We start from the raw sequence: 24,305 nt of genomic DNA, 5'->3' as shown, positions 1-24,305 counted from the left end.
TAGATGTATCCTCTTGCCCTGAACCAAAAAAACAGTGAAAACAAGAGAGCCTCTATCTTGTTGAGGAAGTATGGAAGGATCTATTTCATGAAGAAAAAAAAATACATCTTTGTGGATGAATATAACATATGGTGAGGAAGTTCTTATAAACTTACCCATCATTGTTAACATCTGACACTGTGACCGTATATCCAAAATAAGATGCCATCTGCAAAGGAAAACCATAAGATGACATAGTTTATGTTCAAAAATAATTTCTATAATCCTCCCTCAATTTTTCCTGAAGGATGAATCTCATTGTAGCAGATTTTTGCATTACATTCATTGATTCCTGGACATGGACAGAATCTTAAGTCATTCAGTCTGGCCCATGCATAAATTCCCCTCAGCACCCCTGAAATCTACTTGGCCATCCTCTGCGTATGTTCAACAATCGGCCCATTCAATTTGTGGACACAATTAGAATTTTCTTTGCTAAAATTGGCCCTTCTGTAACTTCTGGTCCTTAATCCGCCTTAGTTTTAGAATCTTGAACCTCACAGAATAAATCTAATTCCACTTTCATATGAAATTTCATATTTGTATCTGGCTCACCATCATGGCCTCTCTTTCTTAGAGATACCACAAGTCATACCAAAGAAAAGATGACACCCCATAACACATTGCCCGGAGAAGAATTAAGTAGGATTACATTATTTGGTTTGGGCTTTTTATATTATGGAAGCATAAAAAGGGTTTTATTTTTTCTGAATATATATATTTTTTATTTATTCATGAGAGACACAGAGAGAGAGAGAGAGGCAGAGACATAGGCAGAGGGAGAAGCTGGCTCCATGCAGGGAGCCCGATGTGGGACTCGATCCTGGGTCTCCAGGATCAGGCCCTGGGCTGAAGGCGGTGCTAAACCACTGAGCCACCTGGGCTGCCCAAAAAGGGTGTTAATTTCAAGGGAAACTATGTCTCAGTATCAATTCATATTGAGTTCATTGTCAAATAAGGTTTCTAAGTCTTTTTTTTTAGTATAGCTAGGAAGCCACATTCTAGCTCTTAAATTTTTTGTTTTTTCAAGCTATGTTTCCAACATTTATCATCTTTTCAGATTCAGCCCATAGTTTGAACTTATCGAGATGTTTTGGTTCCATATTTTAGCATTCAAGGACTTAGCCTCCTATCATATTCTAATGTAATCAGTCTACAATCCACTAGAAGGTGTCCTTTACAGAAGGCACTAGTCTGTGTTGTTCACTTTTGTGTCTCCACTGCCTGACCCGGGTCCAGCTCAGAGTGGGTGCCAGGTGCCAGATACTCTTTGCAGAGAGAATTAATACTTGAGTTAACAAGTGTCATGCAATAATTAAATTCTCCTACCTCCTTTCTCTATTCCAAACATAGAGAATTGCTTTAGACTGAATGTTAGTGTCCCTCCCTTCCCCAAATTCAAAGATTGATCCTAACTCCAATATGATGGTATTAGGAGGTGGGGCCTTTGAGAAGTGATTAGGTCCTGAGGATGGAGTCTTCATGAATGGGGTTAGTGCTCTTATAAAAGAGACCCCAGAAAGCTCTCTAGCCCTCCTTTCACCATGTGAGGACCCAAGAATATGGCCATCTTTATGAATCAGGAAGCCAGCTCTCAGCAGATACTGAATCTGACTACCTCTTGATTCTGGGCTTCCCAGTTTTCCAGAACTGTGAGAAATAAACATTTGGGTTTTTTAGCCACCCAATCTATGGCATTTTATTATTCTGAAGACTAAGATATAGTTACTGGGTGCCAAATGATCTTTGCAGAGGGAATGAATACACAAGTTAATGGTGCAATAATAATTCAGTTCTCCCACCTCTCTTCTCTATTCCAAACATATACAGTGAAATTCTTACTTCTGGTGTGACATTGTGTGGCCTTCACTCAGAGGAATTTCATCATTTATGTATTAAATGCTGAGATTCAAGACTGAAGAAGTAGGAGGCATGGAGGACGAGAAGTTAAAGAAAGGCCAAATCTAATAATGTTTAAAGAGCTTCTAATGATAAAAATGTGAAACAGATTTGAGCAAAAGAAATGTCTTGCCAGATTTTCAATAAACCATTAATTACCATCACTTGAGAATAGTTCAAATTTTGTAAGTTCATCCAATTTCACTATTGTCCCAGCCTTACTTCTCCATATTAACCACAAGAGTATCATGAAGGCTTGTTAAGTGCTTTGTTGAAAATTGCAGAGTAACGGATAGACTAAAGCCCCGATTTGGTGGGGGGCAAGGGGGTTATGATGTCAAACATGTTCTGTGTTCATTAGGAAACTATTAATCAAAATTGCTTGAAAAATACATTATTCCAAATCTATGTCTCTAGTGATGAGGGGAGCATCTAAGGATCTGAAACCACCATCCAGAAGGCCATGATGTAACTTGGCCAGATTCACATGTGAGGCTTCTTAGAAGTTCAGCAGTGTGGGTTTCTGGGTAAAAGAGAATATGGGTTGCCTAGAGAAACTGATTCAGTTGATGACTGGCTTCCTTAGATGGCCACACCACATTCATTGTTTAAAGAAATGTGGCAAATCTCAACAGGTTACAGTACCCTGGAAAACTCAAGGTGGTGGGTAAAGTATGACCTTAGGCCATATTCGGTTAGGAGAATGACAGGCACTTCCCTCATTCATAATAAGATCTCTCTAAAAAAAAAAAAAAAAAAAAAAACAAAACATAATAAGATCTCTGCCAGTGACAGTGGGTGAAGAAGAACATCTAGTCCCTGGGAGGAAAGTACCAGAACCAGATAACTTGTCAACCTCCACATAATGTTGGGGAGTGGATAAGCCTGTTGACTTTGACCAATACAGTGGGGCCTCTGAGAAGCCTGCTTCTTCTCAGAGGGAAGGCAGGTCCCCAGAACTCATCACCAGGCACACTACATACAGGCCTATAGCAGAACGGGATTGTTCTCAGATCCTAGGAGTTAGTGACACTGCTGCATGAGAGCTGGAGTCTTGTCTATCTGATTTATGTTTATATTCCCAGTGCCTAGACCAGTGCCCAGTACAGAGTAGGTGCTCAGTGAACACCTATTTTATAAATGAATAAATTATATGAATATTGCAATTCACTAATAGTACTGAGTGACATTGTTTGATATTCAAAGGTCTTTACCTGTTCGCCAGTGAAATTCTGAATGAAAGTCATATCTGTAGAGTTAATGATTGAAACCTGAAATCACAGAAAGTAGATAGGTTACATCATTTGACAGAATTGGAGAAAAAAAAAACTATTTTAAGTTACAACTGAAATCATTTTTAAATTTTGGGAGAGAATAGTTAATAGTTAACTATATGTAAAACAAAAATGTGATCCCATAAGAATGATCTTAAAAAAATCCAATTGAACTTTTATCTCTTGGTAAGCCTGTAATACTATCAAATTAAAATACATGCTTACGAATCTGGAAAGGGAAAATAGAAATTGAATTCAATTGAACACTGAGAGCAATTAACCTGATGGCCACCTAATTGATCTAATCTAATTTTGTCTAAATTTGGTTCTGTGTTTGTTATTATGAGAAACTGATGATGGCTCTTTGCAAAAAAAAAAAAAATTGGAAATTTAAAATGTTATCCATATAGCAAAAATATTACTTTTAATTCTATTCGGTCAACCTAAAATCTGCAGATATTACATTCACTAGACTTTTTAAAGAATAAACATTATTTAAAATACAACTTTTTCTTTTCAGAACATCTCTTGATTTTCTTCTCCTAATTTTATGTTAACTAGCTATAATGGGTCTGAATAGTTTCCCTCCAAAATTCATGTCACCCAGAATGTCAGAAGGTGACCTTATTTGGAAATAGGGTCTCTGTAGATGAAATACATTAAGGAACTTGAAATGAAATCATCCTGGATTTAGGGTGCACCTTATATTCAATGACTGATGTCCTCATAAGAAAGGAGAGGACACACACAGACGCAGATGGGTGAAGGCCATCTGAGGACAGAGGCAGAGAGTGGAGTCATGCTGACACACACCAAAAAAAGGCCGTGGTCACCTGAAGCCAGAATAGATAAGAAGGATCCCCTGCTAGATGCACTGCAGGAGGTGTGACCTGCCTGACACTTGGATTTCAGACTCTGGTCTCTTGAACTGTGAGAAAATAATTTTATATTGTTTTAAGCCACCCACTTTGTAGTAGTTTGTTGTGGCAGTCTCAGGAAATTGATACACTAGTGCAATAACAATTGATTTTCTCATTTCTACCATATGAGGCATATTAAAATGCTGAGTGCATCGGCAACAGTATCCTCTACAATTATTCCTAGATTATGCATAAGGGTCATGCTGGCTTCATGGGTGTGACCTGCAGAGCCACACAGGTCCCTATGTTCAACTGGGCCCCACCCTTGGTTTAATGTCCAGCTGCTGCTATCCTGAAATTCTTAATAATTTTGAACAAAAAGCCCTTTATCTTCATTTTGCACTGGGTCCCACAAACTCTGTAGCTGATCCTGTACAAAGATGAGAAAAAAAATCTAGCTTCACTTGTTCTCCTTCCTTTTTAGTAAGCAAACATGCACAGATCTGTAGGGGCTCACTATTAAAAGGCATTTTAAATCATATAAAAGTTGAATGAAATGAAACATTTCTTTACATATTTAAGAAAATATTCCAACAATGCATCCTTTGTACTCACATATCCAAAATTCTGTGCTCCTCTTGGAACGCCAGCAACCAGTTCTGGGGATAAATATAGTCATGTAGAAGGGGGATTACATATATTTTAAAGCTATCCAACAAATCAGTTAAAAATAGTGCTTTTTAGGTGAGTAACTGTCATGTGGGGAGCTGGAAGTGTGAAGTCATGGTTTTGCGTTTGCTTTTGCTTCTGTTACAGACCATGGAAAACAGAACAAAAGTCATACTGTGAGATTTACCCGTCTTCATCACCAGCCTCCACGTGTTTTTGCCTGCATAGCATAAGCCTGGCCTCTCAGCTCTGCGTGTGACTTGTAAGTTAAACCTCTTATTCTGCTTTTACCAGCTTTCACTGTGGTGACATCTTTTGTATTAGGGTAAAAAGTACAGCTTCTGTCATGTTAAACATGTTAAAACAATTCATGTTACCTAAAGAAAATCCATCAGAAATGACATGAGTCTGGGCCCCTTGGAACTGTTTGCTGGTAGCAGAATTAGCAGGTGACCTGGCAGCTAAGGGTCCCCCAGAAAGAGAGCTTCACTAATAGAAACAGAAGAGGCACACCTGAGGGAAAAGGTCCGTATAACTCATTGCACTATGATCTGGCTCTAGATTCAGAAGCTACTGATTTTTTTCTTGGGCCTGCTGTATACCTGGGATATTGGAATCACTAATTATCAAAGATCTTTCAGCTCTTGTTTTTATAATTCTAAACTATCCTTTGATTCACTGAGGTTAAAAATCTAGTTTAATTTAAACAGGAAGGGCCTAGAAGAGAATCCCTTCCATTTAAATTTCCTCATCCTGCCCTGAAAGGTACAGCACAAGTTCTAGCATCAATTATATCTGGTGTGCGGTGTCCTAGCAGAGTTAGGTGCTCATGCTACTAGCTTTAATAATCAGTGAAGATTCATTTGGGGTTAGATGTTGGACTTTTCAGTAGTAAATCCATTCATTCAATTAACAAATATTTATAGGTAAATGGAGTATACAGTAGTGAGCAAGATGGACAAAATTCCCTACTTTCACAGAGCTTATACTCTGGTTGGAAGAAACAGTCAATTTAAAAAGCAGAGTCAATGAAATAGTGTATCTAAAGGGAAAATATAGTAAGAAAAAACAAGTAGCAAAATGGTACAGGGAGTGCTAGAGGCAGGATGGAGAAGGATTTATGGCTTATTAGGGCACAATTATCAGGAAAGGATGTGGCAAGAAAGTGACACTGGAGCAAAGACTGAAGAAAGTGAGGCTGTAAATATTATGGAGAAGTGGGAAAAGTATGTTCTAGTCAGAAAGAATGGCAAGTTCAAAGGTCCTGAGGTAGAAGTGTTTCTGGAGCATTCAAAGACTAGTAAAGAGATCACAGAGGCTGGGGGAGAGGGAGTGAGAAGTAAAAGGGTAGAGGATGAGATCAAAGTAACTAACAGCCTCATGAATGGAGTCTCTCAGGTCATTGTCAAGACTTGGATTTCATGCTGAATAAATTGAAAAATCACAGGATCAAAAAAGTTACGCAATCTGACTTTTGTTTCTAAGAGACCATTTTGGCTACTGGATTTAGAGCAGACTACAGAAGGCCAAGGGAAAAAGCAGAGAGACCGGGTAGAAGGCTACTGCAATAAAGTTGGGGAACTTGGATCAGAGTAGAAGCTGTGCAGGAGGTGAGAAGTGGTCAGATTCTGGTCATATTTGAGAGTTTGGTTAATAGGATTTACTCATGAATTGGATATAGATGGGATGTGAGATAAAGAGCACAATCCAAGGCTGACTTCCAACAAATTTGGCTTGAGCAACTGGGAGGATGGCATTGTCACTTACTGGGATGAAGCTGTTGGAGGGTAGACCATGTTTCAGGGGGAAGGTCATGAATTTGCTCACAAGCACATTACGTTTCAGAGAGCCATTCAAATAGAGATGCTGAGTATGGAGCTTGAGGTGCTAGATCTTAGAACATGTATCCCTGAACCTAGAATTCAGTGTAATCTGGAGAAGTACCATGAACCTGAATTCAGTAGAAGCTGGGAAAATACGGGAGACTGGTTGAAATTACCAAAACTCAAAGAGAAAGGAAACAGTCCAAATATTTAATCCTGGGATGCTTCTACAAGATGTGAGAAATTAAAGGGGAAACATTAAAAGAGGTGGAGAAGGAGCTTCCAGTGTCTGGGTAATTGAGTGAAGAAATGAGGAGGGAATGATGAACTCTGTCAAATGCTCCTGATAGTCAAGGAAGATGAGCTTCATGAAGCCTCTGGTTTGCTTGACAAAAGCTGTTTCAGCTGAGCAGTGAGTTTAAGAGGAGGGGTACAGTGGAACTGGCAGAGATGCAGGCAGAGAAGAGTGACAGCTCTTTTGAAGCAGAGAAGACAGATGCTTGCTGGAGGGGGAAGTGGAATAAGAAATTTTCTCTTCAACATATGGGAAATAACAGTGTGCTTGTCTGTAAATTTTTCCCCAAAAATTGATGATGCAGATAAAGAATAAGGAATGGCTGGAGTTCCTTCTTTGAGAGGGAATGAAGCCTAGTGCAAAGTGGAGAGGTTGACTTCATACAGGAGCATGGACTGCTCAAGTATAGCAACAGGAGGGAGGGTGAAACATGTCCTTGAAGAATACAATTAGGCTCAGAAGAACTAAGCTATTTGGACAGGTTCCCAGGAAAGGTGTCAGAACTGGAAGCAGATTCCTCGATTTTCAATAATGTTTATTTGGTATGAATTAAATTGGCATCTAGCAGCAAATCGCCATCAGATATAATGAAGTTGACTGATTCCAGGATCACACCTATCAACCAGAAAAGACTGCCTCTCCCATTTGAGATAGATGACAGCCACTACTAAGCATCCTACAAACACAGAATTTCGTTTAAAAGAAAACAACTATTACACTCAGTAACACTGGAGTCTGCAACTTCACATGGCCACAATGCTAGGAGTTATTACAAGTAAATATTGATTAAGAATGTTCACAATTATTTAAAAATCATCAAGATAATGAAATTGTTTAGAGTGTAAGGCAAATTAGAACTATCACTCAACTACAAAAGTATTCAATTAGGAAGGAAAATAAGTGACTTTTCTTAGATCCATTCCACTAACTCATGGTAAACTTTCTCTTAATATCAATAACACATGGAGGTAAAAGTTAGATACCTGGCCTCGAAATACATGACCCGGGCGTCAACCTCATCAAGAAGCAGAAGGGAAGCCAGTGTCTATCAAATGTCTTCTACCCACTAGACAGGGAGCCACATGCTCTATAATATTATACTGTTTAACCTCTAAAAAGTAAGCATTCATATCTCCTAGGATTGGCCAGATCACTTTCTTGGTTTTAGCTCGCTACATCAGGCTCTAAAACAAGAACAAAAGATCTCAACCTTTTTGAGTCATAAACACACTTGGGAAGTAGATGGAAGTTATGGATCCTCTCACTGGAAAAGTTCACATACAGCAAAACCTTGCATATAATTTCTAGGAGTTCAAATCCCATGAAGTCCATCCATGTATCACCCAGAGTCCAAGGATCCCATATTAAGGGTCTCTCACCTAGAGAACATCAAGTCACTTGCTGTTTTACGTAGAATTCCAACTCCTTCCAGTCCACTTAAGTAAGTAGTGAACACGGTTAGTTTGAGACTCAGTGTGGTCTGATAAATGGATCATAATCTCTGATAATGCCTTTACATATTCACAAATCATTTAAAACTTGGATCCATCTAATAAGTCAATCGGAGAAGGACAAACATTATATGTTCTCATTCATTTGGGGGAATATAAATAATAGTGAAAGGGAATATAAGGGAATGGAGAAGAAATGTGTGGGAAATATCAGAAAGGGAGACAGAACATAAAGACTCCTAACTCTGGGAAACGAACTAGGGGTGGTTGAAGGGGAGGAGGGCGGGGGTGGGGGGTGAATGGGTGACGGGCACTGAGGGGGGCACTTGTCAAGGGATGAGCACTGGGTGTTATTCTGTATGTTGGTAAATTGAACACCAATAAAAAATAAATTTATTATAAAAAATTAAAAAAATAAAACCTAAAAAATAAAAAATAAAAAAATAAAACTTGGATCCATCTAGATATTTCTGTGATCTGATGGAAAATCACTATGATCTCCTACCATTTTTCCCTGTAATGTGCTGTCATGTATCCCTGTTAATTTCCATGAGTCAAGACTAAAGGCTCTACTAAGGAACTTTCTAAGAGTTTAATGCCATGTTTAAAATAATTTGGCATATTTTATAGTGGTCTTTGCTAAATCACTGAGTGATTATAAGATATTACTTTTCAATTTTGTCTCTGATGGTTACTAACCCAAGGGTTATTTATTATTATAGCTAATTCTACTGTTTCATGAACATACAGGATTAGCTCATTTGATCCTCATAAGAATCTTGTGATCTAGGTACCGTATTGTTTTCATTGTTGTCATCATCATTATTATAATTATCATCATTATCGTCAGCAGCAGCACCATCATCATCATCACCATTACCATCCTTATCGTCACATTACTATCCTCCTCCTCATCATCATCGTTATCATCATCATCATCATCATTACCACCACCATCACCATCATCGTCATCACCACCACCATCATCACACCATCCCTCTTTTAGAAATTAAGAAAAGGAGATGCTGAGATGTCACGTAACTAGGTCACAGAGCTGGCAAGTGGCAAATTCAGGGTTGAAACTCAAGTGGTGTAACTACAAAGTCCATGCTTTTAACTACCACGATAGATGGTCTTTTGTTATCGTGATGAAAAAAATAAAAATGGAAAGATAGGGCCTTTAAGAATTAGGTTATATTTTAAATAAAACTGTTCTTTTAAAGAAAAAAAAAACCCCTTGCTTTCAAACTCTACCTCACAGCATAAAGAATATTTATTCTCTGTGAATTTCTGCTTTGTAGGTTAATTCATTCCAATATTTTGGACTTGAGCATGTCCAAAGGGGAAAAGGAAATAATGTGGAGATGTTGGGTTGGAGTCTGGCGGGGAGTTTGGTATGGATATATCCAATATAAGATCCCAGATATTAAAATAAAGACGGAAGATGTTGATTTTTCAAATTTGAGCTATCACTAACAGCATGTCTTTTGTGTAGGCCATTTAATCACCTGAATTTTTTTTCATGCATAGCATAACATGGGATTACTGGAATTGTTTTTATTGCTTAACTAGATTTAATAAAGAGTGATATTCAGTCTTAACGGAATTTTTGAGACTTAAAAAGCTGGGCTGAAGTGTATTTTGTTGTTTTTTCTATAATGTATTATCATATACATTCTGGGGTCCCATATTTGTACATTTTGTGTAGTGAAGAAAATTACATTTATGAAAGGGCTTTTTAGGTCACCTTACCTTTCCCCATACTTTATAAATGACTTACAATCAATAATGTCTCTCACCTTGCTCAGAGTCTCCAGTAAATTCCCCAGCAGCAACTGAATATCCTGTGTTAAAAAAAAGAAAAACCAATCACGTGTTTGAAGGCTTTACAAATGAGCTAAGTCTAGAAACATGAAAGAATTACCATACTACCACTTTGCTCAGAAATATCAACAAATACTGTAACATAAAATTTGAGGACTCTGCAAAGGGAAAAAATTAGTGGGGCCAATATGAACAGTTCTGTACTAAATCCTGGAAGCATAATAGATCTCCTGCTTCTGGGCATGGCAACACAATCAGATTCTGACGGATGCTTCATAATCCACCTTCAAGTGTAAATGGTGGCCACTGCATTTTAAGGTCACTGATTCATCAGGATCAGACATGATACTCTGAAAGGTATATTTTGTGCTCAGCTTTTGCTATTTCTGATCATCAAGAAGGTCTAATTCCTAATTTCTTTAAGGATGGTTTCCCACAAATTTCACTTAGCTCTAAAGTGAGGTAAGGTGAAAACATAACCACAGTTTGCTTAATTTTTTCTTTTTTAGAGAGAGACAGAGAGAGCAGGGGGAGGGGAAGGGTGGAGAGGGGGAGAGAAAGAAGGAGAGAGAGAATCTTAAGCAAATTCCACTCTCAGCATACTGATACTGAGCCTGACACAGGACTCCATCTCCAGACTCTGAGATTATGACCTGAGCCGGGATCAAGAGTCAGATGCTTAACCGACTGAGCCACCCAGGCGCCCCACAGTTTGCTTAATTTAACCAAGCAATCAAAATGCCAATATTATTCCAAAAGCGGGAAACAACAGTGGTGCAGCAACATTGTATGTATGGTTGGTATAAGTTGCATTTTGACAACATTCTAGGAACTGGAAGGTCTTTTACCATTGCTCTAAAAACTGGAAAGAGCTGCCAGCATGTTGCTCCTATAGCATTGGGCAGCCCTACTAATTCATACTATCTACACTTGGCAAAATATTTTATGTGCAAGACACTGTGATGGTTAGTGTTTGCATACTGCATACTATAGTCTAAACTGAAACATAAAATTAACCATCAAAATCCTCCAATAAATAAGCTATTGACTTTGGGACTGAGGCCAATGTTTTATTCTATGCAAAAAGTATCCATCTAATTTATTGAAATTTTTAAAATAAAAAAATGGTTGTTGGGTTTGAAGAAAGATTCTATTAGGAAGCCTATAAAATAGACTGAACCTAAAGAAAAGACTTATAATATGGCTCAACAAACAGAAAGTCCATTCTAAGCTAGTAAGGAAAGCAATTTTGCATAAATTGCAGTATAATATCAGATAAGTGAGGAGTACAATTTGCATCTACATTTAATGTTTGCCTTTGGAGGAACACATATGTGTTGAGCAACAATTCTCACCAAGGTAACTGTCATCATAGGAAGCTGGAGCCACGTCTGTCTGCTTTTCTCGAGCCAATTTCCTTAGAATATCCTTGAATGAGTAATTTGCAATGATATCGGCAATACTGGCAGTGATCACCTGACCTGTGTTCAAACAAATTAATACATTAGTGGAATAAATGCAAGAGGCAGGCCCTCCCTGGGCAGACACAGAACATCTGAATGACATATACTTCCTTGAAAATAATCATGGAATTGCTTGAATTTTTGATGATGAATTTTCCCAGCTGCCAAACTGCAAGGTGAGGCTGGTTACAGCTGGGGAGAGCTTTCCATTCTGACAGAAGAACCAAAGATGAACTACATAATTTTATCTGTCTTCTCGATGCCTTCACAATACATACTCCCTCTACCTCCAAGCGAGAAAAATATCTGAGTAAAGACACCTGTTGTCACAATTTATGGATTAAATTTTTAAACTGGACCATCATGGCTAGAAGAAACATCATCTAACTTTGAGATCATCTAGCCAAAATATAACTTCTTATATGTAAGGAAACTGAAGCCCAGAGAGCATGAGTGCTTTCTCTCAGGTCATGTAGTTTTGCTATTAGGATATTTGGCATTACAACCAAGGTCTCCTTTGGCATTCTAGTAAGGCTATTTGTGTTCTCACAAAATACAGATTAAATCTAAATCACTTAATTAATAGATTGTGAAATCCATCAGTTATGTTAAAAGAAGGGATTACATAACCTATGAGGCCTCTATTTTTTATGGTAAAATATATGCACAGAGCACAAAATTATGACAATGGGAGGCAGTGAGGTCCAGTGAGATCCACAATTTGAGCAAGAAAAAGGAATCCATGGCTGCCAACAACGATATGGTAAGAAATTTGACTAATATCTCTCAAAACAAGTAATTATTAAAAGTCTTGAAACATGATCACACTGGAGGCAGGGGTCAAACATCCAAAAGATGGCCAGTAATTTCCCACGACGATTTCCATGCATTCCCATATTTATGATGGGACAAGTGTGATCTCATGGTTTTTGGGAGAAAACTGGAGAAAGGATTTCAAGAAACTAACATTTAATAATATTAATTTTAAAGCCAAATTATTCTTTGGGGATTTACTGATAATTCAGCCTGTTTGAAGTCCAAATGGAATAAAACGATCAGATTCAGCCATAAATAGTTCCCAATGACTATGTCTGAAATGATTGTTCTAATATTAAGACAATGATATTTACACATGAATTTCTGAACAATGTCTACAGAATTTGCCAATTTTCTCTGGTTTAAAGCTAAATACCCCTTTCCCATCTCCTACATACACACTGCCTTTGTTTGTTTCCTTTAGCTGCTTCTATAAACATTATAATCTTAAGCCTCAATAAAACTACATTACCTATCACAGACAATGCTTCTAAATCTCCTTGGTATGGCTACTTTTTTTTTTTTTTTTTTTTGGTATGGCTACTTTTAAGCAAATCATCAGTATCAGACATTTTTTTTTAAGTTAAGGAAAGGAAAACACTATGTAATCAAGTGTATTAGAAGAAAAAAATTTTAAACACATAGGATTTTTATAACTATCTGTGGCATAAAATATAGTTTTTCAATTTGCAAAATAATTTAAAAATGTTAATTATTTGATGTTCATAGGTGTACATGTATGAATTAAGCTTAACAGTAATTTCACATACAATTTTATCATAAACTCATCTCTGGGGTCTCTTCCATTGGCTTTTAAAAAATATTTGTAGTTTTGTATTATTTTATTTCCAGTATAGTGGACATACAGTGTTCTATTAGTTTCAGGTGTACCATATAGGGATTCAACAATTCTATACATTACTCAGTGCTTGTCAAAATAAGTGTACTCTTAGTCCCCTTCACATGTTTCACTAACTCTCCCCCCCCCCCCCCACCGACACACACATCTTCCCTCTGGTAACCATTAGTTTATTCTTTATACTTAAGAGTCTGTGTTTGGGTTTGTATCTTTTTAGAATTTGTTCATTTGTTTGGTTTCTTAAATTCCAGATCTGAGTGAAATCATACAGCATTTATTTTTCTCTGACTGACTTATTTCACTAGTAATATATCCTCTAGATCCATCCACCCACAGTGGCTCCTGGTCTGGGGAGAGGGAAAGATAACTACACACACCAGTCAGACTGTGGCCGCAGCACTGGGCGGGGGCCAGACAGCTGGTCTGACTGCAGGATCTGCCCACCAATGGAAGTTTCTCAGGGAACGACATGGGGAAAATACCCTTCAGTTCAGGGCTATTGCACCTCTGACAAATGGCTGGTCTGACTCAACTCAAGCCTTTATAAGCTGCTGCTTCTATGCTGTTATCTCCACAGGGCTGTTTATTGTGCTGTCTCTCAGTTTCCTCTTGTCTTTTTGGCTTTCTCAGAGCTGAGCTCACTGATTTTTAAAGTTCCAGGTCTTAAGTCCCACTAGTTATAAGAACTCATGGAAGTCAGCCCCTCTGATTTTCAAAGCCAATGTAACAGGGATTTATCATGCCCCAGACAGATCCCTGACATGATAGTCTGTTTCTCTCCCTGCTCCATGTGTACAGCATCCCTCCTCCCAAGGACAGCCCCGTGGGTCTGGTTAGCTCCCTACCACATCTTCACCCTTGCTACCCTCTTCAGTATGGCCTCTTATCTACATTTAGTTATGGATTTTTTTCTACCAGTCTTGGGGTTGTTTCCGGGGCTATTTACACTGATCTGAGTGTTATCTAGACAACTAGATAACTTATCTGTGGGATAAGGTGACCTTAGGGTCATCCTATTCCACCATCTCTTGCAGACTCCCAGTATCTGTACACTTCCACTGGCCTTTAAATATGACCAAGTGTCTTCCATTTTAAAAGAAAAACTTCACTCAACTATTCATTTCTCTCATAGTCTACTCTATCTATATCCTAAACTTTACAGCCAAAATTCAGTGAATATTCTTTGTCATCTCTATGTAAGCATCCCATCCACATCCATCGCATAATGGTCACCAATATGCGAGTGATGGAAGTTTGTATTTTAGCCTAGATATCTTCTCTGAGCTAAAGCTCATACATCTGAACACTTAAGTAAAACCTTGGCATCTCAAACATTTTCTTATTCAACATAACCAAAAGCAAACTCATAATCTTCCCTTTCCAACTGACTCCAAACGTGTTCTCTTCCAGGGTTCCCCATCTCAGTGAGTGGGACCCACTTACAATTATGCAGTTGCAAAAGTCAGAAACATATGCTGGGCATCCTCCTTTCCCTTACCCACACGTATCCAATCCAACCCATTAGCTAAGCTGTTTATTTTCCTTCCAAAGCATCTCTCAAATTCCTCTTCCTTTTCAATCTGTACTTTTTTTTTTAAAGGACATGCCATTTATTTTATTTTTTTTTAGAAGATTTTATTTATTTATTCATGAGACACACACACACAGAGAGGCAGAGACACAGGCAGAGGGAGAAGCAGGCTCTGTGCAGGGAGCCTGACGTGGGACTTGATCCCAGGTCTCCAGGATCACGCCCTGGGCTGAAGGCAGCGCTAAACTGCTGAGCCAGCTGGGCTGCCTTCAATCTGTACCATTACCACTCTTGAGAGTATAGGAGGATGAAGAAGCAAGCATCTTCATCTGATCTTTATTACTAGTTTACCTTATAAACTTGTAACTAACTTATCACTTTATAACTGGTTTGCTGATAAGCTCACTTTGGCCAACCTCCAATCCATTTTCCATATAGCAGCCAGAGTGATCTTTTCAAAACACAGATCTGATCATAGCATTCCATGATTAACACCCTCCAGTGGTTTCCCATTATTCTCAAGACAAGCAACAAATACTGTAGCTGAGGCCATCTATTTTAAACTCTTGCAATCCACCAGGAATTTCTTATTGTTTTTAGAATAAAGACACAGCTGCCTTTGTTGGCCTACAAGCCCTTCATGACTGGGGGGCTGCTCGATACCTCCATGATCTTCTGTCTCTGGTCACCCTGGCTTCCCTCCTTCTCACCTGACTGCTCAACTTTGGGTCATAGCACCTTTCCATATGGTCCCTTCTCTCTTTGCTAGTTACCTCCTAGCAAAGTTCAGATCTCAGGTCAGGGTTGCTCATTTTCAAGTTAGTTGACCTTAGGGCAGCTGCTGGCCTATGTAACACCTTTATAAGAATTAGAAGGAATCATCCCATCTGGGCAGATGCTGTCCTGTACCTGACTCCTTAAGCAGAGCACAGGTTGTATTTCAGTCCCCTGTCCACCAGTGTTCAGAGGATGAAGTATCTGCAAGCAGCCACCCTGGAGAAGCCTCCTGTACTCTTAAGACTCATCACTGTATCCCCAGCATCTGACATAAAGCCTGGCATAGCCTCAATAAATATTTGGTGAATAAATGAATTAAGTTGCAACAGTGTTTTAAAATATCATTTATATAACAAAGTACAATGGGAAATGATACCTCATTTGAGAAACTATGAATCTGGATATAAAATTAGTAAAAGGTCAACATTTGATTGTTACTTGTGCTTCATCTCCTTGTTAGTAACAACAAAGGGGCATTTCTTTTCTGCTGATGGAACATACCTTGCCAATAGAAACTTCCCGGTCCTCCTACTATGAGGTCTCCATTCTACAAAACAGAAACAGCAACAATTAGAAAAAAAAAAAAAAAAAAACAGATTTTTTTTAAAGGTGATATAAATCAATGTTAATGGGCACTGCTCTAACAATTTGTTATACAATAAAAAGCAATTTTTAAATGAGGCCTTTCTATTGGAGTCATGCAGCTTATTTTATTTCCTTTTCTTGCTTTCTACTATTTGGTGTGTTAGCATATTAAATAATTTTCATTTGACTCAATTAGCTAAGTTGAATTCTCTCCCTTGAGGATATATAAATTCAGTTTTTTGGCACTGTCTCAGGTAAGCAAAATATGTACAAGTTTAATGCTGTGTTATTTAGCAGACATGGTCTTTTGAGCCTTGGCAACAAAAAGAAAATTCGGTTTCTATTTATCTCAAGGCCACAGTAATGCCTATTTTTTCCATACATCTGCAACCACCCCCCTTTCTCCTTCTCAGGAGAGAAAGCAAAAACTCTAGACTAGGAAATATAAAATTCTCCTTCTCCTTAAAACCCCACCTTCCAACCTCTGCATCCTTAACTTTCAATGGGAAAAAAAAGGTAAATGATAAAAAAAGCAATGAATTTTGTATGCTGAAAATTTTTTCTATACTATTTTCAAAACCATGAAACCTTTGTCCCCTCTTAGCTTACTAGGCATCTCTGCTTTTAATTTTGTGAAAGGATGTGTGAATTTAAACACTAATGTTAAACGTCATCAGTGAATTACAGAGATAAAGCAATTTACAGATTCTTGTGATTTGTTTTTTTTTTGAGGCACATTTCTCTCACTGAGTTTTTGAGATTTTTCATCTAAAATGACTATCACAAGAGATGGGAAGAAGACTGTTGCTTTTTATCCTATGTATTTCTGTGCTATTTTAATAGATTAATAAAAATAAAGAGCAAACAAAAACATTTGAAGAAGTTGCCAAAACAGGCTAGATACACACCTAAAAGTTCTTTTGGTGGTAGTGGATATTGGGGGGGGGGGGTTGGGGACAGGGGCATAGGGATGGGAGTGAGAGAGTGAGGGTGAAAAAAAAATCAAACAGATAATACAAATATTAGAAGCTATAAGACCAAAGGAATTAACCTTATAAAAATCCAGACTAAATCCCGCTTGGCAGTAACCCTGGCCTTCTGGATCAGCATTACCTAGAATGACCAAAATATAGAAGTGTTATTACATCATCATTCCCAAGATATATTTTAATAACCAATTCAGGATATTCTGTTGTTTTTTTCTCTGTAGACTTCTAAATTTAAAATGATCAATCTGTTTTATATTTTTAGAAATTCATTCCAAGTAACCTATGAGATATATTTCAATTTATTTTCTCATCCTAAATATCATTGTGATTCTGTAGTCAGGTCATCAGGAATAATGTTCCTTGGAGCTATTAAATTGGGTTTTACAACTCATGTTTGTTTGAAGACATAAACTCTCCTTCTCTCAGCTATGTTCTGCATTCTCCAAGGGGTGCTAATGTGTTTCTGAGTGGCCCACATGCTCTGTGCAAAGCCATTCGTGTCATTCCTAAGGAAATCCCTTGAGAAAGAGAGAGGCAAACATGGTCACCTGGGTAGATGCTTTCTTCTGAGGGCACCAGCAAAGATTCTGATTTTAATGGTCTCCAACAGGAAATTAATTTAAAATTATCCTAGTATCATTAGTTCGGTACGTTTGGAAATTGCATTTCTGGTCACAACGGACCACGTGGGCACATTGGAATATCAGTGTTTGCAAAAGAGAAAGCCCTCCAGTAATGGCTTATCTTGTATTTTATCCAGTGTAATTCACCAACTGAATGTCCAATAGGTTCTTATCATACCATTTAAAAAATTATGGGAAGGTCAACATGTGGATCCCCGGGCATTGTTATAAGGACGTTAGGATCAGGAATTTAATACTTGCCACTTGTATGTCTACAGCTTCTAAAGCGCTTGATACAAAATCAAAATGTACTTTAGTGGAGGGGGAATCCCAATCATTATGTAGTTTGATATGAACATGCAAATAATTACTGCTTTTTTATCAAGGATATTCCTGAATGGAGACTAAAATAAGAGAGCAAGAAAGGAAATGCACATCATCATAGGAAAAATTTGTAGACTAGGTGGGCCTGTTCCAGAAGCTTTTTGATAGATCCAGCCCTTCTAGCTTTTTCTATAGTGTCTTCTGTTTTTTCTTCCCTTTGGTGAGTACATAACTAATTTTAGCATTGTTACCATCCGTTCTTCTCCAGATGCTCCCTGTATATTTTAATACCGTGTTTTATCACATACACTGTTTTTTCTTTATGATAATACCTGTTTTTAATTCAAATGTCCATTGATGCCTAGTGAGTTATTTTTAAAGCCGAGGGGGTTTTTTCAGCTTTAATCAGGTATACTTAATATACAAAAAAATTGTATATTTTAATATATGCATTTTGATGAGTTTGGACACATGCATACACTCATGAAACCATCACAAAAAACAAAGTAATAAGGATTTCTATCACCTACAAAAAAATTCTTGTGTCCCCTTGTTTGTTCGTTTTTTGTGGTGAAAATATCTAACATGAGATTTACCCTCTACAATTTTTAACTGCACATCTTACACTGTATTTTTATGAAATTTCTTCCTTATTTGAAACTATATTTTGTGGTTTGTAGTTCCAAAAGCTATAAAGTTCCCTAAAGGTTCATCTGTATAACCTCAAATGTCTGGGTACAAGTCTTCTGGAAGTTCACATGTAAATAGAAATAGAAATATGCATCCAGAAATATATATGAATACCTGATGTGTGATTATGTAAACATACATGTGTAATGTTGTATATATCCAGAAATGTATTTTCCTAATGTACAATCTCTTCAGAAATCCTTTTTTTTAGAAATCCTTTTTAAAATCAACTTTCTTTCATTTTTAATATTGTAAATTATTCAAAAAGAAAGAAATATGACCACTCTTTGAAATTATTTTGTTTCAAAACAAGAAACTGAAAAAATTAAGAGAAATTACTAATTTTTTACAAACCTCATTGAGAAAAAACCCAATTTTGAATGTTTATTCGAAGCAGTGATTATAGGGGAATGTGAGGTAATTTTTTGTCTTGATTTATAGTTTATGAGAGCTAAAAGAATCTATCTTCCTGGAACTTCAGAGCATCTGTAAACTTTACAATTATGTCCCATAATGAACTCAGGAATCCAGAGAATCATGCTGCTCACTCACTACTGTTTGTTGGCTTTCAAAGTAGAATGGAAGGATGTATGTAAATAATCCTCACCTGAATTATGAATGATCATAAGAGCTGTAGGCATGTCATGAATATGAATGAGTAGATTAGTTCACACATTGCTTAATGTATCAGTGGGATATGTTTGTGGTATGGAATGAGCATGAGAGAGTTCTTTAAAATCTCTTTTGAAAGTAATATTGCTGAATTTCCTCCTGTGATATTGACCATATGCTCCTGAACAAGGTGGCTTTGTGGTAATGGACTGTAAATTCCTGAGGGAAGGACAGGAAGTCTGCTCCTTGGGTGAATTTAAGGAGGAAGAAGTATTTGTAGTAAGAGGTTGACCACGAGAAATACAAAAACTGTAGATGTCCACTAAAGTTGAAAGAATCCTTGGCAATTTATTTAGCTATTCTGCAATTCGATGTAAGCTCCATTTTTACCTTTGTCAAGCTATTCTTTGATTTAGGAAAAAAAAAAAAGTAAGTAAATTGGCACCGTGATGTGCTTGTGTCACTCAAGACATGCACATGAGAAAATGCTCTGCATCACTTGCCAACAGGGAAATACAAATCAAAACCACAATGAGATACCACCTCACACCAGTGAGAATGGGGAAAATTGACAAGGCAGGAAACCACAAATGTTGGAGAGGATGCGGAGAAAAGGGAACCCTCTTACACTGTTGGTGGGAATGTGAACTGGTGCAGCCACTCTGGAAAACTGTGTGGAGGTTCCTCAAACAGTTAAAAATAGACCTGCCCTACGACCCAGCAATTGCACTGTTGGGGACTTACCCCAAAGATACAGATGCAATGAAACGCAGGGACACCTGCACCCCGATGTTTATAGCAGCAATGGCCACAATAGCCAAACTGTGGAAGGAGCCTCGATGTCCATCGAAAGATGAGTGGATAAAGAGGATGTGGTTTATGTATACAATGGAATATTCCTCAGCCATTAGAAATGACAAATACCCACCATTTGCTTCAACGTGGATGGAACTGGAGGGTATGATGCTGAGTGAAGTAAGTCAATCGGAGAATAAAAGCTCAGACTCCTATGTAAGTGCCATGTGCTATATTTTAACTTGAATTCTCTCATCACAGAGGCACTCAGTCAAAAAGGCAGAACCAGAGGCAGTGACAAGTTTTATAAATGAACACCCTCCATGTTAGTTAGAAGAGTATGATGAATGACCAAGGCAAGAATGTGAAGGATGGGCCCATCGGTTCAGCTATAATAGTTTACTGTGATGGAGAAGCCTCTTTAGCAAATCATGAGCAATATGATACGAACAGGATTGATGAAATACGTTCAGTGTTAAATGTCAGCTCTATCATTAGTTTTCTGAGTACATTCAGGATTTTATTTCTCTATCTGCCTTTTATCTTTAGCATAATAGTAACGGCCTCTCACTGAATCATGGAACACAACACTCTGAGTGGAACAGGACTCAAAATATGCCTCTGTTGATTGTTGCCTGTGCCTGGGAAGCTCTCCCTGCCCTCTAACAGCCATCTGCTAAGAGCCCTTCCCATGGTCCTGTCTCAAAGCTCCTCTCCCCACCCAGGCAGGCATGTCACTCTCTACTCACTTGCCTTGTTATATTTCTTCATCGTAGCACTTTTTGCTCTCTGACTTTATATTTTGAAATTATTCTTTTAAAAAATTCTTTTCATTGATACATAATTGACAGGGGACAAACATATTATTAGTCCAAGGTATATAACATCATAATTTGCTCTATGTTACTGACTGCAAGATGATTACTACAGCAAGTCCAGTTAACACCTATCACTACATATAATTACAGTTTTTTTCCTTATGATGAGAACTTTTAAGATCTACTCTCTTAGCACTTTTCAAATATACAATACAGTATTCCTAACTATAGTCACCCTGCTGGATGCTACATCCCCTGTACTTATTTATCTTATAACTGGACGTTTGTACCCTTTGACCACCTTCACCAATTTCACCATCTCCCCACCTCCCACCTCTGTATCTATGAGTTTGGATTTTTTGTTTTTTGGTTTTTGGTTTTTGGTTTTGATTTTCTTGGGTTCTGCATATAAGTGGTCTTTTTGTTTGGTATTTGTTTTTCTCTGTCTGACTCATTTCACTTAGCTTAATGTCTTCAGGGTCTATCCATGTTGTCACAAATGTCAGGATTTCCTTCTTTTTATGGTTAAATAACCTTCCATTATACATCCATACAACATCTTCATTATCCATTCATCCTTCAATGGACAGTTAGACTGTTTTCAGGTCTTGTCTAGTGTGTGTAACGCTGCTATGCAGATGGGGGTGCAGATATCTTTTTGAAATCCTGATTTCATTTCCTTTGGATCTATACCCACATGTAGAATTGCTGGATCTGAACACTTACATGTTTGTTGTCTGTCTCCCCCACTAGAATGTAAATTTATTAAAGACTGAGTTTTATTTTCTCTTGTTCTATGGTTTATTCTCTAAACATAGAATTAGTGTTCAATGTGTTGAACAGATACATAATTGAGTCTCATTATCAACAAGAAGCCTCTGTTTTAAAGCCATCTAAAATGAAGTCTTAATTTAACAGATTATTCATTCAGCTGACATTTGTCATGATGTGAGGAAGTGGCTAATTTATTTCAATATTTTAAACAAAAGTCAAAATCTGTTTGCCAAAATCCTCCCCCAAAACCATCTGAGTTAGCTATTCCACTTTGATCTTTGGATACAATCTCCATGGCTTCCTTATTAACCCTCTGATAGCAGTGATCCATTCTTTATCTTCATTGCTTTATTTCTGATATTTTTTATTACCTTGCCAAAATTAATCTTGAATTTAAAAAAATTCACACAAAATGATGAAATTTTACTTACAGTTTTGGAAATCTAATCTGAGATTGTGTTTTTAAAAAATCAATTTCCTGAAATCAGTTACCAGAATATTCTTTCTAATGACATTTCTTTCCTCAATGTTTTGCAAACTATCAAGAATATGAATGAAAATCCATTGGTTGCTTTCTGACAAATCCCGGGGGACCAACATGATACATAGCAAGCTGGAAGAGTTCACAAAAGGACTGAGTTGATCAATCAGTTGGAAATACTGTCCCAAGTCTGTGGGTGTTCCACCAAGAAGTGATTAAACAGGAGTGCCCCAAAGATGGCACTCACAGGCTTGCCTTTGGGGATACCTTGCTGGAAGGCCCCTAGGATGGCCAGATGAGTCTTATGTTCTAAGTGTACAGAGTCATTTTTTAAAATGGGGATAACACACCTTAAGGAGGGAAGTGTACCATGCAGATAACTGGAGCACACAGCTGCCAAAGAAAGCAACAGCTGTCAAGAGCACAGGCTGTGCAGCATCTAGGTAGCTCAGTTGGTGAAGCATCGGACTCTTGATTTGTGAGCAGTTCATGATGTCAGGGTTGTGTGATCGAGCCCCCTTTCGGGCTCTTGTGCTGGATATGGAGACTGCTTAAGATTCTCTCTCTCCCTCTCACTATGTCCTTCCCTCCCACTCATGCTCTTTCTCTCTTAAAAAAAAAAAAAAAAAAAAAAACAGGGTGTACAGAAAGCTGATGTCAGAATGTCCCTAGTTCCAAGCACACTAGCTAGCTAAGACGGATCCTGCCATTAACAAGTGAAGCAGGGGGTGCACCTTCTTTAGATCTAGTGTGAGTTTTGAGTAGCAACTGAGAATTTAAGGCTAAAAATAGGGAATAGGTCAATTCTACTATAAAATATGTAAAAGAAATGTTCTAGAACATGAAGGAGGATCATCAGAATTCTGTGCCTTGGCTCCCGTGTCACAGCCAGGCATCCTGAAAGGCTGTCCATCACCTTCACCCCCATCTCTTTGTCCTTATTATTGGTCCTCTGACATTACGGGTACTGTCTACCATGGAAAGGCTCATGAGCTAAATTACAGTTTCAAGGAATAAAATCACTTACTGTTCCGACAAGGAGAATATTCTGCATATGCACTGAAGTTCTGGATCGCTACATAGCAGGTGCCAACTGGGTCCTTTTCTGGTGTTGGTTTAAGAGTCCTCCAGTGATATAAAGGAGCACAGGCCTGTGACACATCAAAGACAAGCAATATTTCCTTGATATAGTTCATACTATGAAAGGATTTAGCTTGTTGACTAAGGTACCTAGATTCGTGACAAACTATGTTAAATTAGGGGGTGAATTAACTGGCTGCCAGCATGATGGTAAGTACCTCAGCCATCAGAGTTCATGAAACTTCCAAAGCCAATTATTTAATGCACCATAGAATCAGAACCAATTAAACATATAGAAAGGAATGAGTCTCCCCAATCCCTCCTCCCCTGCCTGCCAGATTTTAAGTGAAACAAGTGTCACCTGGCAAAAATAATTATTTCCTAATAGCAAAAGAACCCATGTTTTCTTTTCTTTTTTAAAAAATATTGGACCTATCTACAATCAAATGATCACTTAAGCAGTGTGATGAGAACTGTTACTTTCTTTGTCTAATTGTTGCTTCAAGAAATTATTTTCAAATCAAAGGATGCAGACAAATTTGTAAACCTCTGTTTTGCAGATTTCCCTGGTATATCACTAACAGCGTATCTCATGACTTCTTAAACAATGACTTTCATTCGGACACCCTTACCACAATGTTCTTGACTTTATTTTTCACTTTTTTTTCACTAGTTTTTATTCATGACAAAACAAAAATTAATTTAAACAACAGTAAGGACACATGATTCTTGCATGAAATATTCTGGTCACTTCTCCAGAAGCTTGGATTCTAACAAAAGCATGATATTTGCAAAGATATCAAATATGAAAGAAAATTTACGAAAGCCTATTTAAGTAAATTAAACAATATTAATTTCATTACTAAGGAGAGAGGCAAGAAAATAAATATGTAGAAAACGTAGGCATCTTTTTCTTGTTTTGCTAGCTTGAATTCTCCATAAATGTGTTTTACC

At 37.7% G+C, this 24,305-nt stretch overlaps 1 protein-coding gene across 1 annotated transcript in view; it reads right to left on the bottom strand.

Moving 5' to 3' along the window:
* The window catches only part of ITGA8 (integrin subunit alpha 8), a 168,814-nt gene that overhangs the window by 119,316 nt on the left and 25,193 nt on the right, over nucleotides 1–24,305 (bottom strand). Inside the window, exons 4-11 of the mRNA XM_025445066.2 lie at nucleotides 23,299–23,422; nucleotides 17,217–17,278; nucleotides 16,082–16,127; nucleotides 11,490–11,615; nucleotides 10,110–10,154; nucleotides 4,688–4,731; nucleotides 3,153–3,209; nucleotides 156–208 (exon numbers count right to left, since the gene is read on the bottom strand). Of these exons, the coding sequence (XP_025300851.1) occupies nucleotides 156–208; nucleotides 3,153–3,209; nucleotides 4,688–4,731; nucleotides 10,110–10,154; nucleotides 11,490–11,615; nucleotides 16,082–16,127; nucleotides 17,217–17,278; nucleotides 23,299–23,422 (557 nt within the window). The remainder of the gene's footprint in view (nucleotides 1–155; nucleotides 209–3,152; nucleotides 3,210–4,687; nucleotides 4,732–10,109; nucleotides 10,155–11,489; nucleotides 11,616–16,081; nucleotides 16,128–17,216; nucleotides 17,279–23,298; nucleotides 23,423–24,305) is intronic.

Source organism: Canis lupus, chromosome 2, assembly GCF_003254725.2.
Source record: "Canis lupus dingo isolate Sandy chromosome 2, ASM325472v2, whole genome shotgun sequence".
In the NCBI taxonomy this organism is placed as follows: Eukaryota; Metazoa; Chordata; class Mammalia; order Carnivora; family Canidae; genus Canis; species Canis lupus.
The sequence above is the reverse complement of the archived record's forward strand: the minus strand, read 5'-3'. Positions and strand labels throughout refer to the sequence as shown.